The following is a 26,285-nucleotide window of genomic DNA, read 5'->3' as shown; positions in this document are numbered from 1 at the left end:
TACTTGAAAGCAGATATAAGCTGTTAGGAAACTTTCCTCAGAAACCATATTACTTGTACTTAACTATTTAAAACTTATTCAGCATCATGTTCTTAAGAATATAATTCATAGTTTTCACTAATTCAGGCTGGCTTTCATCCATTTTGGCAGATTTAATGAAGGTTACTGTAGAGGACAGAGGGAAAATTACAAATGTTTGCTCAGTTTCCTTGGATTTTTTCAATGGTGGGAAGCTATAGCTTTATCATTTATGTCTCCATTCTGTGGAAGAGAGCTATGCCTCTAATAAGACTCTGGATTCACATTTTCTCTCAAGAATCATTCTTAATCAGTATCAGACTAAGTATGTACTGAAATTTTATATAGAGCCAGCATATTTGTTCCAAAAATATCTACATTTTGTATGAATGACAGGTGAAGGTGTTTAACTGTCTTTTTATGTTGTTCATTTTGAAGGATTCTGGGTAGGCAGATAATCACTCCAAGTGAAGGTTATGGGCTGTATCCTAGATCCCCTTCTGTTGTTTCAGCTTCACATGAGGCAGCACTTTCTCAAGAAAGAGATTCTACTATGTAAGTATTTATAATATTTAAGTATTTATGTATCCAAATGTGCAAGTGTTATACTAGGTGATTCAAAAACTTTTTACTTGTTCCTATTTAATAAAGCACATAAAATTCTGTTAAGATTGACTGTACTTTTTGCGCATATGAGAATTTTGTTATATAATTTTTTGTTCAAAAAATAAGACATTCCCTAGAGTTTAAGGATATTTTTGTTATTCAGATCTATCTCTATCTTTGTATTTCTATATGTCTATAAATATAGGCACTTCCTTCTTGAAATAAAGTGTAGATAGACTGGGTTAAAAAATTTAGGGGTCTGAGAAACACACTTTAAAGATTTTTTGAAAAAAATTTTGAAAAAGTGATTTTTCTTAAACATGTAATATTAATTCCAACTTAATTTCTTTATACACATTAAGCTGTTAGTTTGTTAGCTTAAACTGGGTAATTAGTATATTATTTAAAATAGCTAATTTTTTGAATACTTCAAACTCTTTAAGCAACAGCAAAATAAACCTAAAAAAGATTATTCCACTTTCTTACAACATACACAAAAACAAATTCAAAATGTGAGATCTGAAACCATAAAAGTCCTAGAAGAGAACACAGGCAGTAACCTCTTTGATATCAGCTATAGCAACTTTTTTCTTTTTTCTGGGTATGTCTCCTGAAGCAAGGGAAACAAAAGCAAAAATAAATTATTGGGCTTCATCAAAAATAAGAAGCTTCTGCACAGCAAAGGAAACAGTCAACAAAACTAAAAGGCAACCTATGGAGAGGGAGAAGATATTTGCAAATGATATATCTGATAAAGGGTTAGTATCCAAAATATATAAAGAACTTATAAAACTCAACACCTCCAAAATTAATAATCCAATTTAAAAATGGGCAAAAGACATGAAGACATTTTTCCAAAGAAGACATACAGTTGGCCAACAGACACCTGAAAAGATGCTTAGTATTACTGATCATCAGGGAAATAAAAATCAAAACTACAATTAGCTATCACCTCACAGCTATCAAAATGGGTAAAATCAACAACACAAGAAACAACAGGTGTTGGCAAACAATATGGAGAAAGGGAAAACCTCTTCTTTTTAAAGATTTTATTTATTTGAGAGATAGAGCAAGCATGAATGGGGGGAGGCACAAAGGGAGAAGGAGCAGGAGGCTACCCACTAAGCAGGGAGTCCGACTTGGGGGTCAATCCCAGGACTCAGGGATCATGATCTGAGCCGAAGGCAGATACTTAATTGACTGAGCCACCCAGGTGCCCAAAGGGGAACCCTCTTGCCCTGTTGGTGGGAATGCAAACTGGAATAGCCACCCTGGAAAACAGTATGCAGGTTCCTTAAAAAGTTAAAAATAGAACTATCCTATGTTTCAGCAATCATGCTACTGGGTATTTACCCAAAGAATACAAAAATACTAATTAAAGGGATAAATGCACCCCAAAGTTTATAGTAGCATATATCTACAATCGTCAAATTATGGAAACAACCCAAGTGTCTATCAACTGATGAATGGATTAAGATGTGGGGTGTGTGTGTGTCTGTGTGTGTGTGTGTGTGTAATGGAATATTATTCAGCCATAAAAAGAATAAAATCCTGCCATGGATGGATTCTAGAGAGTATAATTTTGAGCAAACTAAGAGACTAATTATGTATTATTTCACTCATATGTGGAGTTTAAGAAACAAAACAGAGAAACAAATTCTTAACTTAAATGAACAAACTGATAGTTACCAAAGGGGAGTTGGGGGGGATGAGTTAAATAGGTGATGAGGATTAAGGAATGCACTTGTGATGAACACCAGGTGATTTATGCAAAGGTTGAATCACTATATAGGACACCTGAAACCTAATATCACACTGTATGTTAACTGGAATTTTTTTTTAAAGATTTTATTTATTTATTCATGAGAAACACAGAGAGAAAGAGAGAGAGGCAGAGACAAGGCAGAGGGAGAAGCAGGCCCCATGCAGGGAGCCCCACGTGGGACTTCATCCTGGGACTCTAGGTTCAGGCCCTGGGCTGAAGGCGGCGCTAAACCTCTGAGCCACTAACTGCCCCTAACTAACTGGAATTTAAATAAAACATTTTTAAAAAACCTAAATAGGAAAAAAAAAAAAAAAAAAAACCTAAATAGGATTATTTCAAAAATCTATGTTTACCCTTAAATCTATTGTAAAATATCATAGTTTTAATTCCCTTTTTTATTATTCCTGAATTTTTCCCCAAGACTATAATTTTACTTATTTGAGCTATGAGTTTTTAGTAGCAGTAGTTCTGATACTTTTTGGGGCTTGTAGTCATTTCAGGAGACCACAACGTAAAACATTACCTCATTAGGCCACTTATGGTTATAGGACCAGGGTTATCACCTAAATTGTCAGAGAATGGAATTTGTTTGCTTTTCTCAAAATTCAAGTTTCTTGTCACTAGGCTGAATTTTCTTTTTAAATTTAAACCTCATGTATTACATGAATAAGCCTTTTTAAATTTGCTCTTTTTATATAATTCCCAGAGTTTTACAAACTAATGTCTTTCACAGAGGTGATGTATTCTTTAATTCTCACTGACCAAAATTACATAACTCAAGTTATGTAATTAATATATTTACCTGATGTTAGTAGAGATTTTATATATGTCTTATTATTTTATAAGTAGTAGTTCTATTGAGACACTCATCTCCAAGGAACTAAGTAATCAAGGCCTGAGCAGTTAGCCCCTCTTCTTTTAGGATATCTGGCTAAACCATCCTGCAACATACTGCAGACTTCCTTTCTTTCATTTCTACTTGCTACCCTACTGCTGATTAGCCCTTCTTACTTTGGCTGTGCTTTTCTGGACTATTTGCTTACAGTTTTCAATTATTACTTTTATTTAACATACAGATAAAACATCTATTTATAATTCATATACAGACATATACCCAGCTGAAACAAATTATCCAGCTTTATTAGCATACCACTGCTTATGGAAAGCATAACAGAATCCGTATTTACTTTCGTGTAACCCTTACTTTGTCCATACTTGACATTTTCTTGAATACCATTATGAACTCAGAGCATTTCAAAATATTTATATATTTTAATTAATCATAATTACTGATGCCCAAATTGTTACAACTTGGCCATGACAAGCTAGTTACTTTGTTTTTGTCTTGACGGTCTTTGCTTTGTGGTTACAGTAGGATGTTCCATGCCCATCTTTAAGTTTTTCTTCAAGACATAGAATCAGCTGAAATTTAAGGAGACCTACTTCTGTTGAGAGGCTAATAGTATTTGAGAACAAAATTTGGGTAGTGAAGTTCTGTAACTTGGTGCTGCTATTTTGGCACTTTTTGCTTTGTAAACGGTACGGAAAAATGTGTCATATTCATTTTGATTTTTTTCAGTTTAACAAATCAATTTGCCATAAAATGAGGTTTATAAATGAGATTTTCTATAAAAATAATATTTAAAATTATATCCATTCTTGCCACTCAACATTACATCAGATTTTCCTTTTAAAATTAAGGGTTGCTCCTTTCTGTCTCCCACTTAAAAATCTTCAATAGCTTCCCACTGAATTTAAGATAAAAATGTAAAATTGTATCATAAGCTGACTTAAGCTATATCTCTATCACTATCTTCTGTCATTCTCTTTCTTATTCATGAATCCTCTCACACTGACTTTCTTTAAGGTGTCAAATGTACTAAACAAAGTATTTGGTTCAATTTCTATTTTTGAATTCTTGGTCCAGAGAAAACTGGTACAATACAAAACACAAAACTACAGTATTTTCTTCTTTGTATTTCTTAACAGCACAGTGATTACAACATGATTAGCATTCAACATTTTTTTTTACTATAAGTTTAAGCATATCATATTTTTATGATACCAAATGATAGAAAAGTTAATGTATACACTGATATAATGGCTGCAAAACAATGTTATCAATCAAAACAAATATTAGTGTTTAGGTCAAAATGGAATTCCAGAACCGAAAAATAATAGAAGATGGTGGTAGAGAAAACACAGGCAAAAAAGGGCCATGAGAATATGAATTTAAGGATATTTCCACTTGAAAAAAAATATGCACTTTGCTGTTTCAAGTTAGCATAAGGAGCTGTCAACCTTTAGTTTAAATATATCCCTCAACAAAAATTAACTAGCTGTAATACCTAATAAAATGCTAAAGTGTGTGACTATATGCAGAATTGTAATCCTTGAAAACCACTAATAGAATAGCACATTTGTGTAAATGGCCAAATGACTTTCAACAAGTCTGCCAAGACTACACAATGGGGAAGGGACACTCTTCAACAAATGGTGCTGGGAAAACTAGGTGCCCAGATGCAAAAGAATGAATTTGGAACCTTACCTTGCATCATATATAGAAATTAACTCAAAGCAGATTATAGACCTAAACATAAGACCTAAGACTATACAAATCCTAGAATAAAACATAGGGAAAAAGCTTCAGGACATTGGATTTGGCAATGATTTATTGGATATGACACTAAAAGCATAGGCAACAAGAGCAAAAACAAATAAGTGGAACTATATCAAACTTAAAAATCTCGGAGCCTTGGGCAGCCTGGGTGGCTCAGCGGCTTAGCACCGCCTTCGGCCTAGGGCGTGATCCTGGAGACCCGAGATGGAGTCCCACATCAGACTCCCTGCAACTCAACAACAACAAAATAACCCAATTTAAAAATGAACGAAGGATTAGAATACACAATTCTCTGAAGAAGATATATATATGGCTAACAAGCATATGAAAAGATGCTCAACATCACTAATCATAAGAAAATGCAAATCAAAACCACAATGAGATACCACCTTACACACATCGGGATGGCCACTATCAACAGAACAGAAGATAACAAGTATTGGTAATATGCAGAGAAATTGGAACCCTTGTGTACTTTTAGTGGGAATGTAAAATGGGGCGGCCACCATGAAAAACAAGATGGAAGTTACTTTAAAAAATTGAAAATGGAAAAAAAATTAAAAATAAAAAAATTGAAAATATAATTATCATATGATCCAGCAATCCCACTGCTGGCTATATATATCAAAAAAAAATGAAAGCAAGATCAAAAAGAGATATTTGCACAACCATTTGCAGCATTATTCACAATAGGCAAGATATCTGGAAACAACCCAAATGTCTATCAACAGATGAATGGCTAAAGCAAATACAGTATATATGTGCAATAGAATATTATGTGGCTGTAGAAAAGAAGGAAATCCTGTCACATGCTACAATATAGATGAACCTCAAAGACATTATGCTAAGTGAAATAAGCCAGTCACAAAGGGACAAATACAGTATGATTCTACTCACATTACCTATACAGAGTAGTCAAAATCATAGAAAATAGGAAGGCGGTTGCCAGAAGGAGGGGATTAGTATTTAATGTGTATTAGGGTTTCAGTTTTTCAAGATAAAAAAGTTCTTGAAATCTGCTACACAATAGTAATGTGAGTATACTTAACACTACTGTGAGGTACAGTTAAAATTGTTATGATGGAAAATTTATTATATTTTTTACCACAATTTACAAAAGCCAGTCAGGTTGTATGGTATGGCTGCTGTTTGTCTTAAGCCTGTCTCCCTTGTATCACACATAAATTATAGCCTTTGTTTGTTTGTTTTTTAATTATTATTTCTTTTTTACAGCTATCCTAAATGCAAGGGCCAGTTAAGCTCAATACAAATCAGATTTTTTTTTTTTTAGACATAAAGAGTTTTCTGAAGCTCTCCAAAGCCATGGAGAGATTTCAAATATTTTCAGTTCTACTGGCGAGTTCATCCACAGGCTTATTTCCTTTCCAGGATACTAAGTTATGTTTTCCTTTTGGCATCATGAAATCACACCTTCATGTAAATTTCCTTTAGTTCAGTCCTTTCTAGAGATCCACTGGATATAAGGTTGGTCTGAAATGGAATTGAGAGTAGCTAATTGTACTTTTCAGATCCTGATCAGGAAAGAGCTCTGGGCCACTTATTCCTCTCAACCACCTCATTGCACTGATCACTTCCAGGAAGGCTGCAGATTTCTACCTCCTAAGGCTTACACGTGGATGGTCTGGCTCCAAATTAAACTCTTTGTTTTAAAAACCTAGCAAAGTCATTTTATCCTCCATGCATGTGAGAGAAGAATAAAGTACCAATGATTTTTTTTCCTCTCACAAGAAAATATTTCAAATTAAATGTTACTAACAGAGCAATACGTGATAAGGCAAAACCACTGTTATTTTTTTTTTATTACTTACAAATATTTTAGAAGTTAAAGGTTATTTTCCAGACATGGTAATCTTTGAAGTCTGATGATTTAAAAGGTTCCTTTATTAGAAATAATATTTGCAAAAACACTTTTATGATGTAGACTATTGGGGGTTTTGCTGCAGTTTTAGAGGCAATGGGAACATTTTTCCTTTCATCCAACTGAAATTTTCTTACTAACAAAAAGGCCTATTTTGTTTTCAAAGCAAAAAAATTCTAGAGGGGTGCCTGCTGGCTCAGTTGGTAGAGCATGTGTGTGATTCCTGATCCTGTTGTGGCGGGGAGGGGACTGTGAGTTCAATTTTGTTGTACAAAGTTAATATTTGTTTTTTCCTCTCCCAGATTTGGTATTAGAGGAAAGAAGTTACATTTTTCATCTTCTTATGCTCATAGAGCATCTTCCATTGCCAAATCCCCTAGCTTGTATTCTATGGAAAGAGAAGAGGAAGACTGTGTAATCTTCTCTGAAGGAATAATAGAGGAATACCTAGCATTTGACCACACTGATATGTGAGTATTATGTCTTTAAAGCTTTTTTACTCCTTTCCTGTTTTGTGTATCAATATCTATCTTTTCCAAAGTATAGCACCAATATTACCTATAATTGGATTTATGTCACTTGGCTATTTATTTCCTATTACTTCCTACATACAAGGATATTGAATGCAGTACTGACTATAAGAACAAAAGGTTGGTTGATCAGTAACCAGCCAGCTAGATATACCATGGCATATCCAATGGAACACTCTGCAGCTATTTTTTTTTCTGCAGCTATTTTTTAAGAGGCATATTCATCTGTATTAATAGGGATCAAGGGCCAGATACATTGTTAAGTAAAAAACCAAAGTGCAGTACAGTATATAATGTAACTATTTCTCTGGACCCAAGTATAGTGTTGGCTTCTGGGAATGGTAACTGAGGGACAGCGTTATAAACTTATTTTCCACTACATACATACATTTCCTTCCTTATAATTTGAATTTTTTCATCATATGAAAATATCTCCTATGAAAAGAAATATAAATTTAAATACAATTAATACTAATCAGCCTTCTCCCCGACTTAATGCTAGGCCAGCTCTTCCTTGGGAAAGAAGCAGAGGAGAAAGTCTTTAGTTGCTCTGCATAAACCTCTTACCATCCTTCTTTCCTGCTTACAGCTCCCCATTTAATTCTTGAGACCTCTGCTACCCTAGTGATAATTTTTACTATAGAGACCTTAAGATATTTCTTTATACCTCAAGGGTTCCGGAATTCTTTTTGTCTTAATTTATAATATATGTATCATAGTAAACATATCTGTTAGCTAGAGTATTAACCCCCAAATACTGGGGCTATTGGTTCTCCCTGACAAATGCAGATAACTGAGAGTTTCTGGCTTACAGATAGAATCTCCAGAAGAGCCTCAGAGTAGCTTCTTGTGCTATTGGGCTCTTCTGATTTTCCTTTCCTGCCAGTTAACAAATGTTTATTGGATTATTTGCTTTTGTTACAGGGAAGAGGGGTTTCAAGGAAAGAAATTACACGCAGCTCCAGAGAAAGAGAAATTAGGGTACCCACCCATTGCTCCATTTTACTGCATGAAAGAGGATGTCCTTGCTTATGTGTTTGACGATGTGTGGAGCAAGGTTCTGAGCTGTATGGAGCAGCTGACACGTAGTCATTGGGAGGGATTTGCTTCTGGTAAGGATCTTTGTGAAAACAATATAAAAAAATAGTTGTTTATGATTTCTAAACCCTAACTAGTTTATCAGATTAAATGCTTCATTAGTGTAAAAAGTTTATATTTGTATTTCCCACAGGCACGTACAGATATTTAGAAAATATTTGAGAATGAGTGGATGAGCAACAAGGCCTATTCTATGATAATTAGATTGTGTTTTCTTTGAATATAATTATTTGTGAGAAAAAAACATGTGCAAGTGGCAAATACATTTTAAAAACTGCTTTACTTAAGAATTACTGATATACAATAAACCATTCATATTTAAAGTATACAATTTGAAAAAAAAAAAAATAAATAAAGTATACAATTTGGTAAATTTGCCCCTGTATATAAACATGAAACTACAAAATAGTTAATATAATGAAAATAATGAACCCTCAAAAGTTCATGACCTTTGTAATCCTTCCCTTCTGCCCATGCCTGATCCACCATCCCCAAGGGATGAAAAAATGTACTTTCTGTCACTATAGTTTAGTTTTTATTTTGTAGAGTTTCATATAAATGGAATCATGGTATTTACTTGTCAGCTTCCTTCCTTCAGCAGGATCATTTTGAGATTCATCCATGTAATTGTGTCTGTCAGCAATTTATTCCTAAAAAGTATTCCATTGTTCCATAATTTATCCATTTTACTGTCCATGGACATTTGGATTGTTTCAGTTTGGGACAATTACATGTAGCTGGTCTGTATGTTACTGTATCAGAGTTTTTTGAACATACATTTCCTTTTCTATTAGGTGAATGTCTAGGAGTGGAATGGTCTGATTATATGGTTAAATGTCTATTTAGCCTTTTAAGAATTGTTCTCATTTTCTGTGATACATAAAAAATGGTCACAAAATTAGCAGTTTCAAACAACACACATTTATTATCTCACAGATTTGTGGGTCAGAAGTCCAAGAATTGCTTAGCTAGTCCACTACTTAGGATCTTACAAAGTTGCAGTCAAGGTGTTGGCCATGGCTAGGTTCTCATGCAGAGGCTCAACTAGGAAAGGATCCACTACCCCTTTTGTGTGTTCTTTGAAGCATCTAGTTTCTTGTAGCTGTAGGAGTCACAGCAGCTTTCCTCTTCAAGGCCATCAAGAAAGACTGAGAGCTAGTCAGCTAGCAAAACAGCTAATATAACATAACATAACATATTAATGGGAGTGACATCTCATCACTTTTAGGTGTGAACACCAAGAGGTAAGAATCATAGAGGGGCCATTGTAGAGTTTGTCCATCCTATTACTGCATTGGCTCTGAAGTCCAAAATATTATTATCTAAATCAGGCCATGATATAGACAAAATTCCTGGATATAATACATTAAGTAAAGTTTCTGGGGCATAATTCCTTTCCATCTATAGACCTGTGAAAATAAAGACTATATACAGTGGTATATAAACATCTAACTATATAATCCAGCCATTCCACTCCTAGAGAAAAGTTACCTTACCCAACACACCCAACATATAATAGTGGGCCAGGGAAAGGATCACAGACATTCCAGATAAGAAAGAGGGGGTAGTTTGCAGAAATGGAAGGTAAAAAAGGGGTTCACAGCAATTCTGAAGTCCAGTTGGGAAATACTGGAAGTTCCAATCCTAGAAATAATCCTCTCAGCTCTCTGTTCCAACCTCTGGGCTCTTGGTTTTACCCTCTGAGTCACCTTTCATTTTTCATAAAATATAGCGCATGTGTGTAGCTTAGTAGTTTTATCAGACTACCTCCTGCCAGTAGAATTTTGAGGATCTGACAGCCTTCTTTCATTAAATTTTCTTGCCATCTAGAGATACAGAATTTTCAAAATCATCAAGTCCTAGTTTCTTTATATTTAATAATTTTTCTTTCATTTTCTCTTCCTCATCTTGTGTTTTATTATAAGTAGCAAGAAAAATATCAGACCTCACCTTCAACACTTTTATTGGAAATCTCCTTAGCTACATAACCAGAATGATCACTTAAAAGTCCTGCTTACCACATGACCACAGAAGACCATTTCACTAAGATTTCTTCTACTAAATAACAAGCACCTCCTTTCTTCCAGTTTCTAATAAAATGTTTCTTATTTCCTAAACCCTCCCCTACAGCATCCTCCAAATCCAGATTTCTACTAAGTCCATTCGAGGCAATTTATGCTAGCACTATTATACTTCTCAAAATTCTTTCAGCCTCTATCAATGAATAATTGAAAATGAAATTAAGGAAACAGTTCATTTACAATAGCATCAAAAAGAATAAAATACTTAGGATTAAACTTAACCAAGGAAGTATAAGACTTTTGTACTGAAAACTTCAAAACATTATTGTATGAAAATAGAGAAGACCTAAAGAATTGGAAAGTTATCCTGTGTTTATGGATTGGAAGGAAGACTTAATATTGTTAAGATGGCAATACTCCCCAGTAGATTTACAAGTTGAGTGAATGTCCAAAATACTAAAAAGGAATAAAATATGAGACTTCACACTTCCTGATTTTAAAACTTGACACAAAGTTACATTAACTTAAAAAAAAAGCTACATTAACTAAAACAATGTGGTACTGGCATAAGAATTAATATATACATCAACAGAATAGGATCGAGAGTCCAGAAATAAACCCACACATTTATGGCAAATTGATTTTCAACAAGGGTGCCAAGACCATTCAATGGGAGAAGAATAGTCTCTTCAAGAAATGGTGCTAAAACAACTGGATAGTCACATAAAAAGGAATGAATTTGGACCCTGATTTCACACCACATACAGAGTATCAACTCAAAATGGATCACAAACATATATTTAAGAACTAAAACTATAAAACTCTTGGAAGAAAACATAGGAGTAAATCTTAATGAGCTTGGCAGTGGATTCTTAGATGATTCCAAGACCATAAACAACAACAGAAAAAGCAATAAACTGGATTTTATACAAATAAAAAAAAAACTATGTATCAAAGGATATTATCAAAAAAATGAAAAGACAACCTATAGGATGGGAGAATATAAGTGCAAATCATACACCTGATAAGAATCTAGGATCCACAACATATAAAGTATAAATTCAACAACAAAGAGACAAACAACCCAATTTAAAAATGGGCAAACAGGGATCCCTGGGTGGCGCAGCGGTTTGGCGCCTACCTTTGGCCCAGGGCGCGATCCTGGAGACCCAGGATCGAATCCCACATCGGGCTCCCAGTGCATGGAGCCTGCTTCTCCCTCTGCCTGTGTCTCTGCCTCTCTCTCTCTCTCTGTGACTATCATAAATAAATAAAAATTAAAAAAAAATGGGCAAACAACTTGAATAGATATTTCTCCAAAGGTTACACATGGCCAATAAGCATATGAAACGATGTTCAACATCATATTCCTTAGGGAAATATAAACCAAAACCAAAATCACAATGAAATACAATTTCATACCCACTAGGATGGCTACGTTGGAAAAAAGGACAATAGCAAGTATTGGTGAGGATGTGGAGAAATTGAAAACCTCATACATTGCCGGTGGGAAAGTAAAGTGGTATAGCCATTGTGTAAACAGTTTGGTAGTTCCTCAAAAAGTTAAACATAAAATTACCCTATGACCCAGCAATTCCATTCAAAGGTATATAACCAAGAGAACTGAAACCATATTCACACAAAAGCCTATGCATGAATGTTCACAACAGCATTATTTGTAATTGTCAAAAAGTAGAATAAAAGGCTCAGTTAGTGAAGCATGTGGCCCCTGATCTCAGTGTTGTATGAACCCCACATTAAATGCATTGATTACTTAAAAATATATACTTTTTTTAAAAAAGTAGGATCAACCCAAATGTGCATCAACAAACAATTTTGTTTTGAAGAAACAGAATTTGGTATATCCAAGTGTTATGGACTGAATTGTGTCCTCTTCAGAATTTGTACATTGAAGCCCTAAACTCCAATGCAAATGTTTGGAAATGGAATATTTAGGGAGGTAATTAAGATTAAATGAAATCACAAGTGGGGGGCCCTAATCCTATAGAGTTGGTATCCTTATAAGAAGAGGAAGAGACGGCACAGCTTCTTTTCTGTGCATGCACAGAAAAGAGATCACACAAGGAAGGAGACAGCTGCCTATGATCCAGAGAGCTCCTTGATCTTGGACTTCTAGCCTCCAGAACTGGAAGAAAACAAATTTCTGTTATTTAAGCCATCCAGTTTGTGGTATTTTATTGTAGCAGACTATGTAACTAATGTACCATGCAACGTAATACTATTTGTTCATAAAGTAATCCTGCATGTTACAACATGGAAGAGCCTTGAAAATATTATGTTAAGTGAAAGAAGCTGGACACAAAGAGCCATATATTTTATTATTTCATTCAGTGAAATGTCTAGAACAAGCACATCCATAGAGAAAGAAGGTAGTTTAAGTTGTTGCCAGTGGATAGAGGAAGAAGGGAATTGAGAGGTATGTGGTATCTCTTTGGAGTGATAGGAATTTTCTGAAATTAGTGGTGCTGGTTGCACAACATTGTGAATATACTAAAATCCAATCAATTGTAAACTGTAAAATGGTTAAAAATGGTGAATTTTATGTTACATGAATTTTATCTCATTAAAAACATTTTTAATATTTTCAAATTGTATGAATGTGAGTCTGTTGATGGTTAATTCTTCTTATAGATGAGAAAATTTTTAATTCAAATTATTTATTCTAAAAACAAAACAAAACAAAAAATGTTCACCCATTTCTCCAGCTCCCCACACTTGCCTCTAGCAGCCACCAGTCTTTTATCTATGAGCTTCATTTTATTTGTTTTTGGATTTCATCTATAAGAAAGACCATATGGGGGCAGCCCGGGTGGCTTACCGGTTTAGCACTGCCTTCAGCCCAGGGCGTGATCCTGGAGACAGAGGATCGAGTCCCGCGTCAGGCTCTCTGCATGGAGCCTGCTTCTCCCTCTGCCTGTGTCTCTGCCTCTCTCTCTCTCTCTCTCTAATAAATAAATTAAAAATCTTTAAAAAAAAAGATCATATGGTATTTTTATTTCTCTGATTTATTTCACTTAGCATTATGCCTTCAAGGTCACAAATGGAACAGTTTCATTGTTTTTTATGACTGAAGAATATTCCACTATATACATATATATATGTGGATGCCACTATATACATTTAGCAGAATATTCTTTACATATATATATATATATATATATATATGATATCACAATTTTTTTTAACCATTCATCTACTGATACTTAGGTTGTTCCCATATCTTGGCTGTTGAAAATAAATGCTGCAATGAACATGGAGGTACACAGATCTTTTCAAGTTAGTGTTTTCATTTTCTTCCGATAAATACCCAGAGGTGCAATTACTGGATCATGTGGTAGCTCTATTTTTAATTTATTTTTTAAAAAGATTTTAGTTACTTATTCATGGGAGACACAGCGAGAAGGCAGAGACATAGGCAGAGGGAGAAGCAGGCTCCTCGCAGGGAGCCCAATGTGGGACTCAATCCCAGAACTCTGGGATCACGCCCCGAACCGAAAGCAGACACTCAACCACTGAGCCAGCCAAGTGTCCCACCATTTTTAATTTTCAAAAAAGATTTTATTTATTTATTTATTAGAGAGAGAAAGCATAAGCTGGGGAAAGGGTAGGGGCAGAGGGAGAAGCAGACTCCCCATTGAGCAGGGAGCCCAACGCAGGGCTGTATTCAAGGACCCTGACCTAAGTGGAGGGCAAATGCTTAACCAACTGAGCCACCCAGGTACCTCTATTATTAATGTTTCCCCATACTGGCTACACCAATTTACATTGCCACAAACAGGGCACAAGGGTTCCCTTTCTCCACCTCCTTGCTAACCCTTGTTATCTCCCAACTTTTTGATAATAGCCATTCTGACTGGTATGAAGTGATACCTCACTGTGATTTAGATTTGCATTTTCCAAATGATTAATGATGTAGAGCATCTTTTCATGTACTTGTTGGCCATCTGTGTTTCTTCTTTGGGAAAATGTCTATTCAGATCTTCTGCCCATTTTTAAATTGGATTTTTTTGGGCTATGTATATATTTTCACGTATTTTTGGATATTAGCCCCTTATCAGATAGATGATTTGCAAATACTTTCTCCCCATTCAATAGGTTGCTTTTTTCATTTTGTTGATTTTTTCCTTTTGCTATGTAGAAGCTTTTTTCAGTTGATGTTTTATTGTGCTTTCCTTGGTTTTGCTTTTGGCAGCAGATTAAAAAAATCATAGCCAAGACCTATTGTGGTTTCAAGTCTTATGTTCAAGTGTTTAATCTATTTTAAATTGGCATTTGTGTATTGTGTAAGATACTGGTCCAATTTTCCCAAAACTATTTATTGAAGAGACAGACTGTCCTTTCCTCCACTGAACATACATGCATGGATTTATTTCTAAGTTCTCTATTCTGTTCTGTTCAGTTTTTCTGCCAGTACCACACTATCTTAATTGCTATAGCTATATATATGCTATATGCTGTAGCTATGTTTAAAATATGGAAGCCAGATGTCTCCAGCTTTGTTCTTTCTCAAGACTGCTTTGGCTATTTGGGGTCTTCTATTGTTTTAATGCAAATTTTAGGATTGTCCTCTTTTTTTTTAAGATTTATTTGACACACAGAGAGAGAGAGAGCACACAGCAGGCAGAGGGAGAAGGAGAAGCAGGCCCCCAGCTGAGCAAGGAGCCCAATGCGGGACTCACTGAGCTGAGGGCAGACGCTTAACTGACTAAGCCACCCAGGCACCCTATCTGTCCTAGTTCTGTGAAAAAAGCCATTGGAAATTTGATAGGAATCACATTGAATCTATTTTTGGGTTAGTATGGATATTTTAACAGTATTAATTCTTCTAATCTAGGAGCACAGAATATCTTTCCATTTATTTGTGTCCTCTTCAGTTTTTTCATTAATGTCTTGTAGTTCTCACTTATACAGGTCTTTTACCTCCTTGGATATAGGTATTCCTAGGTGTTTTATTCTTTTTTGATGAATTTTAAGTGGGATTTTTTCCTTTCTTTTATCCCCTTAATTTCTCTGATAGTCCATTAATTAGTATATAAAAATGCAACAGATTCTTGTGTATTTATTTTGTATCCTATAACTTTAATGAATTCATTTATTAGTTCTAACAGTTTTTGATAAATCTTTAGAATTTCTATATATGTCATCTGCTAATAGAGTTTTATTTCTTTCCCAATTTGGATGCCTTTTATTTCTTTTTCTTGCCTAACTGCTCTGGCTAGGACTTCCAATACCATATTGAATACAAGGGTGAGAGTGAACATCCTTGTCTTGTTTCTGATCTTAGAGGAAGCTTTCAGTTTTAAACTATTGAGCATGATGTATTCGGTGGGCTTGTCATATATGTACTTTATTATGTTGAGGTGCATTTTCTCTATATCTACTTTTGTTGAAAGTGTTGAATTTTGTCAAATGCTTTTTCTGCATCTAAGGAGATTATATTTATTCTTCATTTTGTTAATGTAGTGTATCATACTGACTGGTGAGTGTTGAACCATCCTTGCATTCCTGGTTTAATACTACTTAATCATGATCGTATTATCCTTTAATTTTTAATTTTTTTATTTTTCATTTTTATTTAAGATTTTATTTATTTATTCATGAGACACACACAGAGAGAGAGGCAGAGGCATAGGCAGAAGGAGAAGCAGGCTCCATGCAGGGAGCCCAATGTGGGACTCAATCCCAGGACTCCAGGATCACACTGAAGGCAGACACTTAACTGCTGAGCCACCCAGGCATCCCTAATTTTTATTTTTTGATGTATTATCCTTTTAATTTATTGTTGAATTTGGTGTGCTAATATTTTGTTGAGGATTTTTGCATCCATGTTCATCAGGGATATTGGCCTGTACTTTTCTGTGGCATCCTTGGCTTTAGTACCAGGGTAATGGTGGCATCATTAAAAAAAAAGTTTAAAAGAGTCCTTTCTTCTTTCTTCTTCTGTTTTTTTGAAGAGTATGGATTGGTATTAATTATTTTTTGAATGTTAGAATTCACCAGTGAAGCCAATCTGGCCCTGAATTTTTGTTTTTGGTAAGTTTTTAAATTACTCATTCAGTCTCCTTTACTAGTATATGTTCAGATTTTCTGTTTCATCATGATTCAGTATGGGCGTGCTTCTCATAAGTATGATGGGAGTTCTCTGTGCCTCCTGGATCTGGATGCCTGTTTCTTTTCCCAGATTAGGGAAATTTTCAGCTATCATTTCTTCAAATTAATTTTATGCTCCCTTTTCTCTTCTTCTTCTTCTGGGACCCCTATAATACAATCATTATTCTCATTATGCATAATTCTTTCTCTCTTTTGTTTAGTTTGTTTTCCATTATTTTGTTCTAGGTCCTTAATTTGTTCCTCTGCTTCATTCAGCCTACTGTTCATTGCATCAAGTGTATTTCTGATCTTGGTTATTGCACTCATCTCTGTATGATTTTTTAACTCTTTTATCTCTATGGTAATAGTCTCACTGGCATCTTCCATTCTTTTCTCAAGTCCAGTGAGTATCCTTATGATTGTGCTTTAAATTCTCCATCAGGGAGTGCCTGAGTGGCTCAGTTGGCTATGCAGGACTTTGGCTCTAATCATGATCCCAGGATTCTGGGATTGAGCCCCATGTCAGGCTCCCTGCTTGGCAGGGGGCCTGCTTCTCCCTATCCCTCTGCTTCTCCCGCTGCTTCTGTTCTCTCACTCTAATAAACAAAATCTTTTTAAAAATTCTGCATCAGGCATGTTACTTATATCTGTTTTGCTTAGATCTCTGGCCATGACCTTATCTTGTTACTTTATTTGGGATAAATTCCTCTGTCTTCTCATTTTATGTAAGTCTCTGCCTGCTTGTGTGTATCAGAACAGTCAATTATATCTCCTGTTTCTGAAAGTAATGGCCTTACAAAGATGTCATGTAGTGCCCAGGGCCTGGTGCTTCAGGGGGTGGCTCTAGTGTGTGCTGCATATGCTGTGCTACTGTGTTCTGTCTTCTCTGCCCTTCCATCTGCAGGGGCTTTTCTTTCCTGCTGGGACAGTGTTTTGTCCCTGGCCTGAAAGTGGTGTTTTAACTAGGTGTGCCCTGGTCTGCTTGTGAAATGAGACCTGTCACTGCTTCCACTGTAACTGAGGCCCTACAAAACTCTCTGGTTGGGAGATGTGGTGTGGGGAGGGGTCACGCTGGTCTTCAGGGGGAGGGGCCTGCTACACCAGGATGAAGTTAGTTTGACTGAGAAGGGCAGTACCATTGGAGCACAGGGGTTCAAGGCTTAGTGTAAGCAAGTTGGGTAGACACTGTCTGTACTGTGCTGCTTCCTACATGACTCTGTGCTTATGCTGGTGTGGGGGGTTAGGGGGGAGGGACATGGCACTGGCCATTTCCTTTGTTCTCAGAGAGATGTTTCTGAGAATACTGCCTCTGAGGGACACACTCCACGAAGAGCAAATAATCTCCCCACTGTGTACTCCATATTTTCTTCAGATTGTGGTTTCCACACTGTATGCCCCCAGGTTCTTTGCCTGCCTTTTCTCCAAGAGCAGCACAGTGCCCTCTAAGCTCTATCCCAACCAAGTCTGTTGACCTTTAAAACTCCAACCTTTAAGCCCCACCAATTGCAAGAACTCATGAAATTCAGCCTCTCTCATTTTCCAAGCCAGTGGCTATGGAGAAATGTTCTTGTGCATTCCCCTATGTGCTCCTCTCCTCTCTCTCTCTCTCTCTCTCTTCTCTCTCTCTCTCTCTCTCTCTCTCTCACCTTTCTTCACATCCATAGCTCCCTCCCATCTGCAGCAATTACAATCCGTTTCTCTCTTAAATCACATCTCCACACTTCCTACATTCTTTGATGTGACTTCTCTCACTTTAGTTGTAGAGTTTGTTTTGTCAGTCTTCAGGTGGATTTCTGGGATATTTATGATTTGATAGTTATTCAGTTGTATTCAAGGGATAAGGTGAACCTGGGGTCTTCCTATTCTACCATCAGCTTCCTATCTCTATAGGAAGATTTCTTGACTTATTTTAGGACATGTGCCAGAAAAGCAGAGATGTGTGGCAATTTCCTCTGGGAACAAAAGAACTTGAAGGCACCATTATCCTTTCACTTACCTAGCATAGATAGCCAGATACTTGTGGGAGGCAGTTCTGACACCTCCATCTATCTTGTTGGTACTACTTACTATACCCCCATAATTCCCCTGCAGTCTTATCCCATCCAGCCTGACCTACCTGTCAGTCATCTCCAAAAGCAGCTCCTACCCTATCATCCTGGTAGTCAGCCCTGGCCAGGAACTTGCCTACAAAATGATGCCCACCCCAGAGAGTGGGGAAGCTAAACCCCATACCAGTATGTGAACAGTAGCATGCTGACAGTAGATGCTGGTGGGTCTCTCAGCTAGCTACTCCAGGAGCAAGCTCTGCCCAACACTGTATCTTTACAGTTGGTCACTGTAGACTGTCACAGTTGGTCACTGTAGACTGTGGGACTGAGGATAGTCCTGCTCACCATTGAGTCTACAGCAGGTGCAGCCAGGCCTCTCAGTGAGCTGCTCAAGAGGCAAACACTGCCCACCAGTGTTCCCACAGTAACCTTGGTTCAAGCAAAACAGGAGGGTGCAGGCAGCCCTGCAGCACCTGGTTCTGATGACCAAGGCGGATTGCACTACAGAGCACCACAGGATGCCTCCTACATAAGGCAACTACTTTCAAAACCAGACCTACCTAACACATAGAAAAAAACACAGATTATGAAAAAGATCAGGAGACCAAGGAATGGGTTCTAAATGAAGTAACAAGACAAAACAACAGAGAAAGAGCTAAATGAAATGGAGATAAGCAATCTACCTGACAGAGTTCAAAGATACTCACTGGACTTGAGAGAAGAGTAGGAGATAGAAAGGAATAAAAAATATTAAAAAGAGAACAAGTCAGACTAAAGAGTACAGTTACCGAAGTGAAAAATACACTGGGGGTGGGATTGCTTGGGTGGCTTAGTCAGTTAAACTCTTGATTTCAGCTCAGGTCACAATCTCAGGGTTGTGAGATTGCGCCCCACATTGGGCTCCATGCTGGGCATGGAGTCTGCTTAAGATTCTCTCTCTCTCCTTCTGCCCTCCCTCTCCTCCCCCCTCCCCCCAGAAAATATACTAGAGGGAATTGATAGCAGATTAGAGAATGTGGAAGAATGGTTCAGTGATCTGGAAGACAGGTAATGGAAAGCAACAAAACTGAAACAGCAAAAAAGAAAAAAAATTTAAGTCTACAGATTAAGGCACAACTGTGATAACACTAAGTGTAATAACATTCACACTGTAGGAGTCCAAGAAGAGGAGAGAGAGAAAGGAATAGAAAATTTATTTGAAGAAATAATAACTGAAAACTTCCCTAACCTTGAGAAGGAAACAGACATCCAGGCCCAGGAATCACAAAGAGCTTCAAACAGGATGAACCCAAGGAAGCCCACAAGACATATAATAACTAAAATGACAAAAATTAAAGCATCAAGAGAAAAGGAAACCATTACATACAAGGTAAACCTCATAAGATTATCAGCTGATTTTTCAGCAGAAATTTTGCAAGCCAGAAGAATGTGGCATAATATATTCAAAGTCTTACATAATATATTCAAAAACTTAAACCAGCTAAGTTATCATTCAGCATTGAAAGATAAAGAATTTCCCAAACAAAAATTAAAGGAATTATCATGACTAAACTGGCCCTACAAAGAATGTTAAAGGAACTTTAAAGTGGAAACAAAAAGGTAATAACTAGAAGAAAATTTTGAAAGGAAAAAAAAATTTCCTGTCAAATGCAAACATACAGTAATGGCAGTAATCAATCACTTATAAAGCTACTATGAAGGTTAAAACACAAAAGTAGTAACATGTATTATATCTACAAAAATCAGCCAGAATACACAAACTAAAAAGTTACAAAAATATATTATATATATAAAACATGGAGTAAAAATCAAGTGATTCTAGAATGTGTTCAAACCTAAGCAAACATCAACTTAATATAGACTACTATATATACTGATAAGGTGTTACATATGAATCTCATAATAACCACACTGAAAAATTTTGACCGACCCACACACAAAAAAGAGCAAGGCATCTAAGAATAACAATAATGGAAGTAATCAAACCACAATGGAAGAGAGCAATAAAAGAAGAAAGGAACAGGGAATAATGCAAAAATAACCAGAAAATAATTAACAAAAATGACAGTAAGTATATACCTATCAATTACTTTAAATGTGATGGATTACATGCTCCACTCAAAAGAAACAGGGTGAGAGAATAAAAAAAACAAGACCTATCTCTATGCTGCCTAAAAGAAACTCACTTTAGATGTAAGGAGACACAGAGAATAAAGTGAAGGGTTGGAAAAAGATATTTCATTCAAATGGAAACCGAAAGAAAGCTGGACTAGTATACTTAGACAAAATAGACTTTAAAATAAAGACTGTAATAAGCAACAAAGAAAAGCATTTCATAATAATGGGATAAATCCAACAAGAGAATATAACAATTGTAAATATCTATGCATCCAGAATAGCAGCAAAATATACAAAGCAAATATTAACAAACATAAAGGGACAAATTGACAGTAATACAATTGTAGCAGGGGACTTTACTACCCCATACATATTACGGATAGATCATTTAGACAGCAGATCAATAAGGAAACTGGCTTTGAATGATACATTACACAAGATGAAGTTAACAGATATGTACAGAACCTTCGATTCAAAAAATGGCAGAATACACATAGAACAAGTACACATGGAACATTCTCCAGGGTAGATTACATGTTACAACACAAAACAAGTCTCCATAAATTTAATATTTAAATTACATCAGGTGCTCTTGGGTGGCTCAGTCGGTTAAGCGTCTGACTCTTGATTTTGGCTCAGGTCATGATCTCAGAGTCCTGGGATCAAGCCCAGCATTGGGCTCCCCACTCTATGAAAGTCTGCTGGTCTCCCTCGGCCCCTCCTCCACCTCACGCTCACTGCCTCCCTCTCTCTCTCTCAAATAAATCTTTAAATCATATCAAGTATCTTTTCCGATCCCATTAGCATGAAATAAGAAATCAATTACAATATAAAAAATAAAAGAATATAAACACATGGTATAAACAACATATTACCAAATAGCCAATGGGTCAATGAAAAAATTGAAGAGGAAATCAAACAATACCTGGAGACATATGAAAATGGAAATAGGACAGTTCAAAATCTCTGAGACACAGAAAAGGCAATTCTAAGAGGGAAGGTTACCTGGCTACATTAGCAATACATGGCTACCCCAAAAACCAAGAAAAGTCTCATTTTAAACTTACATATAAAGGAACCACACATAGAACAAAACCCAGAATTAGCAGAAGGAAGGAAATAATAAAGATCAGGGTGGAAATAAATGAAATAGAAACAAACAAAAATAGAAAAAGTCACTGAAACTAAGAGCTGTTTCTTTGAAAAAATAAAATTGAAAAAAAATTGATACACCATTATCCAGACTCATCAAGAAAAAAAAGAGGACTCAAAATCAGAAATGAAAGAGAACTTAGAAACTATATCAGAGAAATACAAGGCTTACAAGAGACTGCTATCAAAAACTGGAAATCTACAAGAAATGGGTAAATTTCTGGAAACAATATAAGTCTCTAAGACTGAATCAGGAAGAAATAGAAAATCTGAACAAATCAATTATTAGTAACAAAATTTTGAATTGGTAATCAGAAAGTTCCCAAGATGGGGTGTCTGGGTGGTTCAGTCAGTTAAGCATCCAACTCTTGATTTCAGTTCATGACTTCAAGATTGTGAGATAGAGCCCCTCATTGGGCTCTATGCTCAACAGAGAGACTGCTTGAGGGTTCTCTCTCTCCCTGTCCCTCTGTTCCTCCCCACTCACGTTCTCCCTCTAAAATAAATCTTTAAATTTTTAAAAAAATAAAGAGCAGATCTTGAAAACAACAAAACTCCCAAGAAAAGTCTGGGACATTATGCTTCACAGGTGAATTCTAGTTAAAACCTATCCCTCTCAGCATGCCTCAGTGGCTCAATCAGTTGGGCATCTGACTCTTGATTTCAGCTCAGGTCATGAGTTCAGGGTTATAGAATCAAATCAAGCTCTTCACTGGACAGAGCTGTGAAGAACCTGTTTGGGATTTTCTCTCTCCCTCTTCCACTCCCCCTCTCCTGTTGCACTCTCTCTCTCAAAATAAAAAATAAAATAAATAAATAAAATAAAATATAAAATAAATAAAATAAAATAAATAAAATAAAATATAAAATAAAATAAATAAAATAAAATAAAAACCCTATCCCAAAAAATAGAATAGGAAAGAATGCTTCCAAGTTCACTCTATGAGATCAGCATTATCCTGATACCAAAACAAGGCAAAGACACTACAAAACAATAAGATTACAGACCAATATCCCTGATGAACATAGGTGTAAAATCTTCAACAAAATATTAGCAACTGAACATAAAAATACATTAAAATAGGGGCACCTGGGCAGCTTAAGCATCCAACTCTTGATTTCAGCTCAGGTCATGATTGGGGAATGGTGAGATCAAGCCCTGTGTTGGGCTCCAAACTCAGCAGGGAATCTGCCTGAGATTCTCTCCCTCTCTCTCTCTCTCTGCTCCTCTCCCAGCTTGTGGACACACACTCTCTCTCTAAAATAAATAAATCTTTAAGAAAATACGTTGAAAGAATCATTCACCAAGATCAAGTGGGATTTATTCCAGTGATGCAAGAATTGTTCAACGTCTACAAATCAATGTGATATAACACACTGACAAAATGAAGAATAAAAATCACATGATGATCTTGATGCAGAAAAAGCATTTGACAAAATCCAACATCCAGTCATGATAAAAACTCAATAACATGGGTAGAGAAGAAACACCTCAACAAAATAAAGACCATATATGTCAAACTCACAGCTAACATCATACTCAATGGTGAAAATATGAAAGCTTTCCTTCTAAGATAAAAAACAAGATAAGGTGTCCACTCTTCCTGTTTTTATTTAACATAGTACTGGAAGACCTGGCCACAACAATCAGACAAGGAAAAAAAAAGGCATCCCAACTGGAAAGGAACAAGGAAAATTGTCACTATTTGCAGATGATATACCGTTTTTTTTTTTGTTTTTTTTTTTTGATATACCGTTTTAAAAAAAAAACAAAAACAAAAACCTAAAGACCCCAGCAAAAACGTGTTAGAATAAATGAATTCAGTAAAGTTGCAAGATACAAAATCAATATACAGAAATCTGTTAAATTTCTAAATACTAGTAACAAAATAGCAGAATGAGAAATTAAGAAAATCTCATTAAAAATACATAGGACTAAATTTAGGGAAGGAGCTGAAAGACTTGTATTCTGAAAATTATGACATTAATGAAAGAAACTGAAGTTGACACACATAAATGGGAAGATATATATCCATGCTCATGGATTGAAGAATTAATTTTGTTAAAGCATCCATATTATGCAAAGTAATCTTCAGATTCAGGGCAATCCCTATAAAAAATTAACAGCATTATTCACAGAACTAGAATGAAAAATTCTAAAATTTGTATGGAACCACAGAAATCCCGGACTATCCCAAGCAATTTTGAGAAATAAGAACAAAAGTTGGAGGTATAACAATCTCGGGATTCAAACTACATTACGATGCTACAGTAATCAAAACAGCATAGTACTGTCACAAAAACACATAGATCAATGAAACAGAATTAAGAACCCAGAAATAAACCCATGTTTATATGGTCAATCTATAACAAAGGAGACAAGAATATACAATGTGGAAAAGGCACTCTCTTCAATAAATGGTGTTGGAAAAACAGAACCAGCTATATGTGAAAGACTAAAACCAGACAGTTCACTGCATACACAAAAATAAACTCAGAATGGATTAAAGACTTACATTACATATAAGACTTGAAACCATAAAACTCCTATAAGAAAATATATACAGTAAACTCAGAGACATCAGCCTCAGCAATATTTTCGGATATGTCTCCCAAGGAAGGAAAAAAATAAAAGCAAAAATAAACAACTGGGATTATATCAAACTAAGAAGCTTTTGCACAGTGAAGGAAATTTTTTTAAAAAGGCAGCTTAGCAATGTCCACAATAGCCAAACTGTGGAAGGAGCCTCGGTGTCCATCGAAAGATGAATGGATAAAGAAGATGTGGTTTATGTATACAATGGAATATTACTCAGCAATTAGAAACGACAAATACCCACCATTTGCTTCGACGTGGATGGAACTGGAGGGTATTATGCTGAGTGAAATAAGTCAATCGGACGGAGAAGGACAAACAGTGTATGTTCCCATTCATTTGGGGAATATAAAAAATAGTGAAAGGGAATATAAAGGAAGGGAAAAGAAATGTTGGGAAATATCAGGAAGGGAGACAGAACATAAAGACTCCTAACTCTGGGAAATGAACTAGGGGTGGTGGAAGGGGAGGAGGGCGGGGGTGGAGGGGAATGGGTGACGGGCACTGAGGCAGACACTTGACGGGATGAGCACTGGGTGTTTTTCTGTATGTTGGTAAATTGAACACCAATAAAAATTAATTTAAAAAATTAAAAAAATAAAAAGGGAGCTTACTGAATGGGAGAAGATAATAGCAAATAATATTCAATAAGAGATTAATATCCAAAATATATAAAGAACTCATACAGAACAAAATAGTTGTTGCCAGAGGGGAGAGTGGTGGTGGTGGGGAAAGATGAAATAGGTGAAGGAGAATAAGAGATACAAACTTCCAGTTATAAAAGAAGTATGTCCTTCAGATGAAAAGTATAGCACAGGGAATATAGTCAATAATACTGTAATAACTTTGTATGGTCAGAGATGTTAACTACACTTATCATGGCAAGCATTTTGAAATTTACATAATTGTCAAATCATTGTGCTAATGTTAAATAGTTTTCAATTTAAAAATGAATCTACATGTATGACCAGCACCCAGACCAAGAATAGAACATTACCAACATTAAACAAGCCCCTCTCATGCTTTCTCTATCACTTCCTAAACTCCTAAGAGTAACCCTATCCTAACTTATACTTTCTAAGAATGGACTCCTATAGTATATATCATTTTGCATGTCTTTTTAAACTCACATTGTTAGATTCAATTGTTTTGCTTGAAACAATAGTTTCCTTGTTATATCATATTCTGTTGTATGACTATATCATATTGAGTAATTTGCAGTTTATGTTTGTCAGCATATGGTGTCAGGAATGTTCCTGTACATATCTTTTGATGAACATATGTACTAGACACATAAGAGTAGCACTGCTGGGTCATTAAATATTCTATTCCAACTTCAGTGGGGACTGTCAAAAAAATTTCCAAAGTGGCTACAACCATTTACACTCTCCAGTATTGTATGAGAGTTCCATGTTTGCTACACTTGATACTGTCTATGTGGGTTTTTTTTAAAGCCACTCTGTTGTATGCATGTCAAGTTCTCTTTTATTTATTTTTATTTCTATTTTTATTTTTATTTTTTTCAAGTTCTCTTTTAAAGCTGGAATTGGAGGTGCACCTGGGTGGCTCAGTCGGTTAAGTGTCCAACTCTTGGTTTCTACTCAGGTCATGATCTCACGGTTGTGGGATTGAGTCCCACATAGAGCCCCTGCTCGGTAGAGAGTCTGTTTGGGATTCTCTCTCTCCCTCTACCCTGCCCCACTGTGCTTGCTCTCTCTCTTTC

At 35.8% G+C, this 26,285-nt stretch overlaps 1 protein-coding gene across 4 annotated transcripts in view; it reads left to right on the top strand.

Annotated features, from left to right (window-relative positions):
- FAM149B1 (family with sequence similarity 149 member B1) overlaps window positions 1–26,285 on the top strand; it is a 69,728-nt gene that overhangs the window by 28,924 nt on the left and 14,519 nt on the right. For all 4 annotated transcript variants that reach the window (XM_041747607.1, XM_041747606.1, XM_041747609.1 and 1 more), the window contains 3 exons: window positions 457–573; window positions 7,191–7,358; window positions 8,343–8,530. In XM_041747607.1, the coding sequence (XP_041603541.1) occupies window positions 457–573; window positions 7,191–7,358; window positions 8,343–8,530 (473 nt within the window). The remainder of the gene's footprint in view (window positions 1–456; window positions 574–7,190; window positions 7,359–8,342; window positions 8,531–26,285) is intronic.

The sequence above is a fragment of the Vulpes lagopus genome, chromosome 3, assembly GCF_018345385.1.
Source record: "Vulpes lagopus strain Blue_001 chromosome 3, ASM1834538v1, whole genome shotgun sequence".
Lineage (NCBI taxonomy): Eukaryota > Metazoa > Chordata > Mammalia > Carnivora > Canidae > Vulpes > Vulpes lagopus.
The sequence above is the reverse complement of the archived record's forward strand: the minus strand, read 5'-3'. Positions and strand labels throughout refer to the sequence as shown.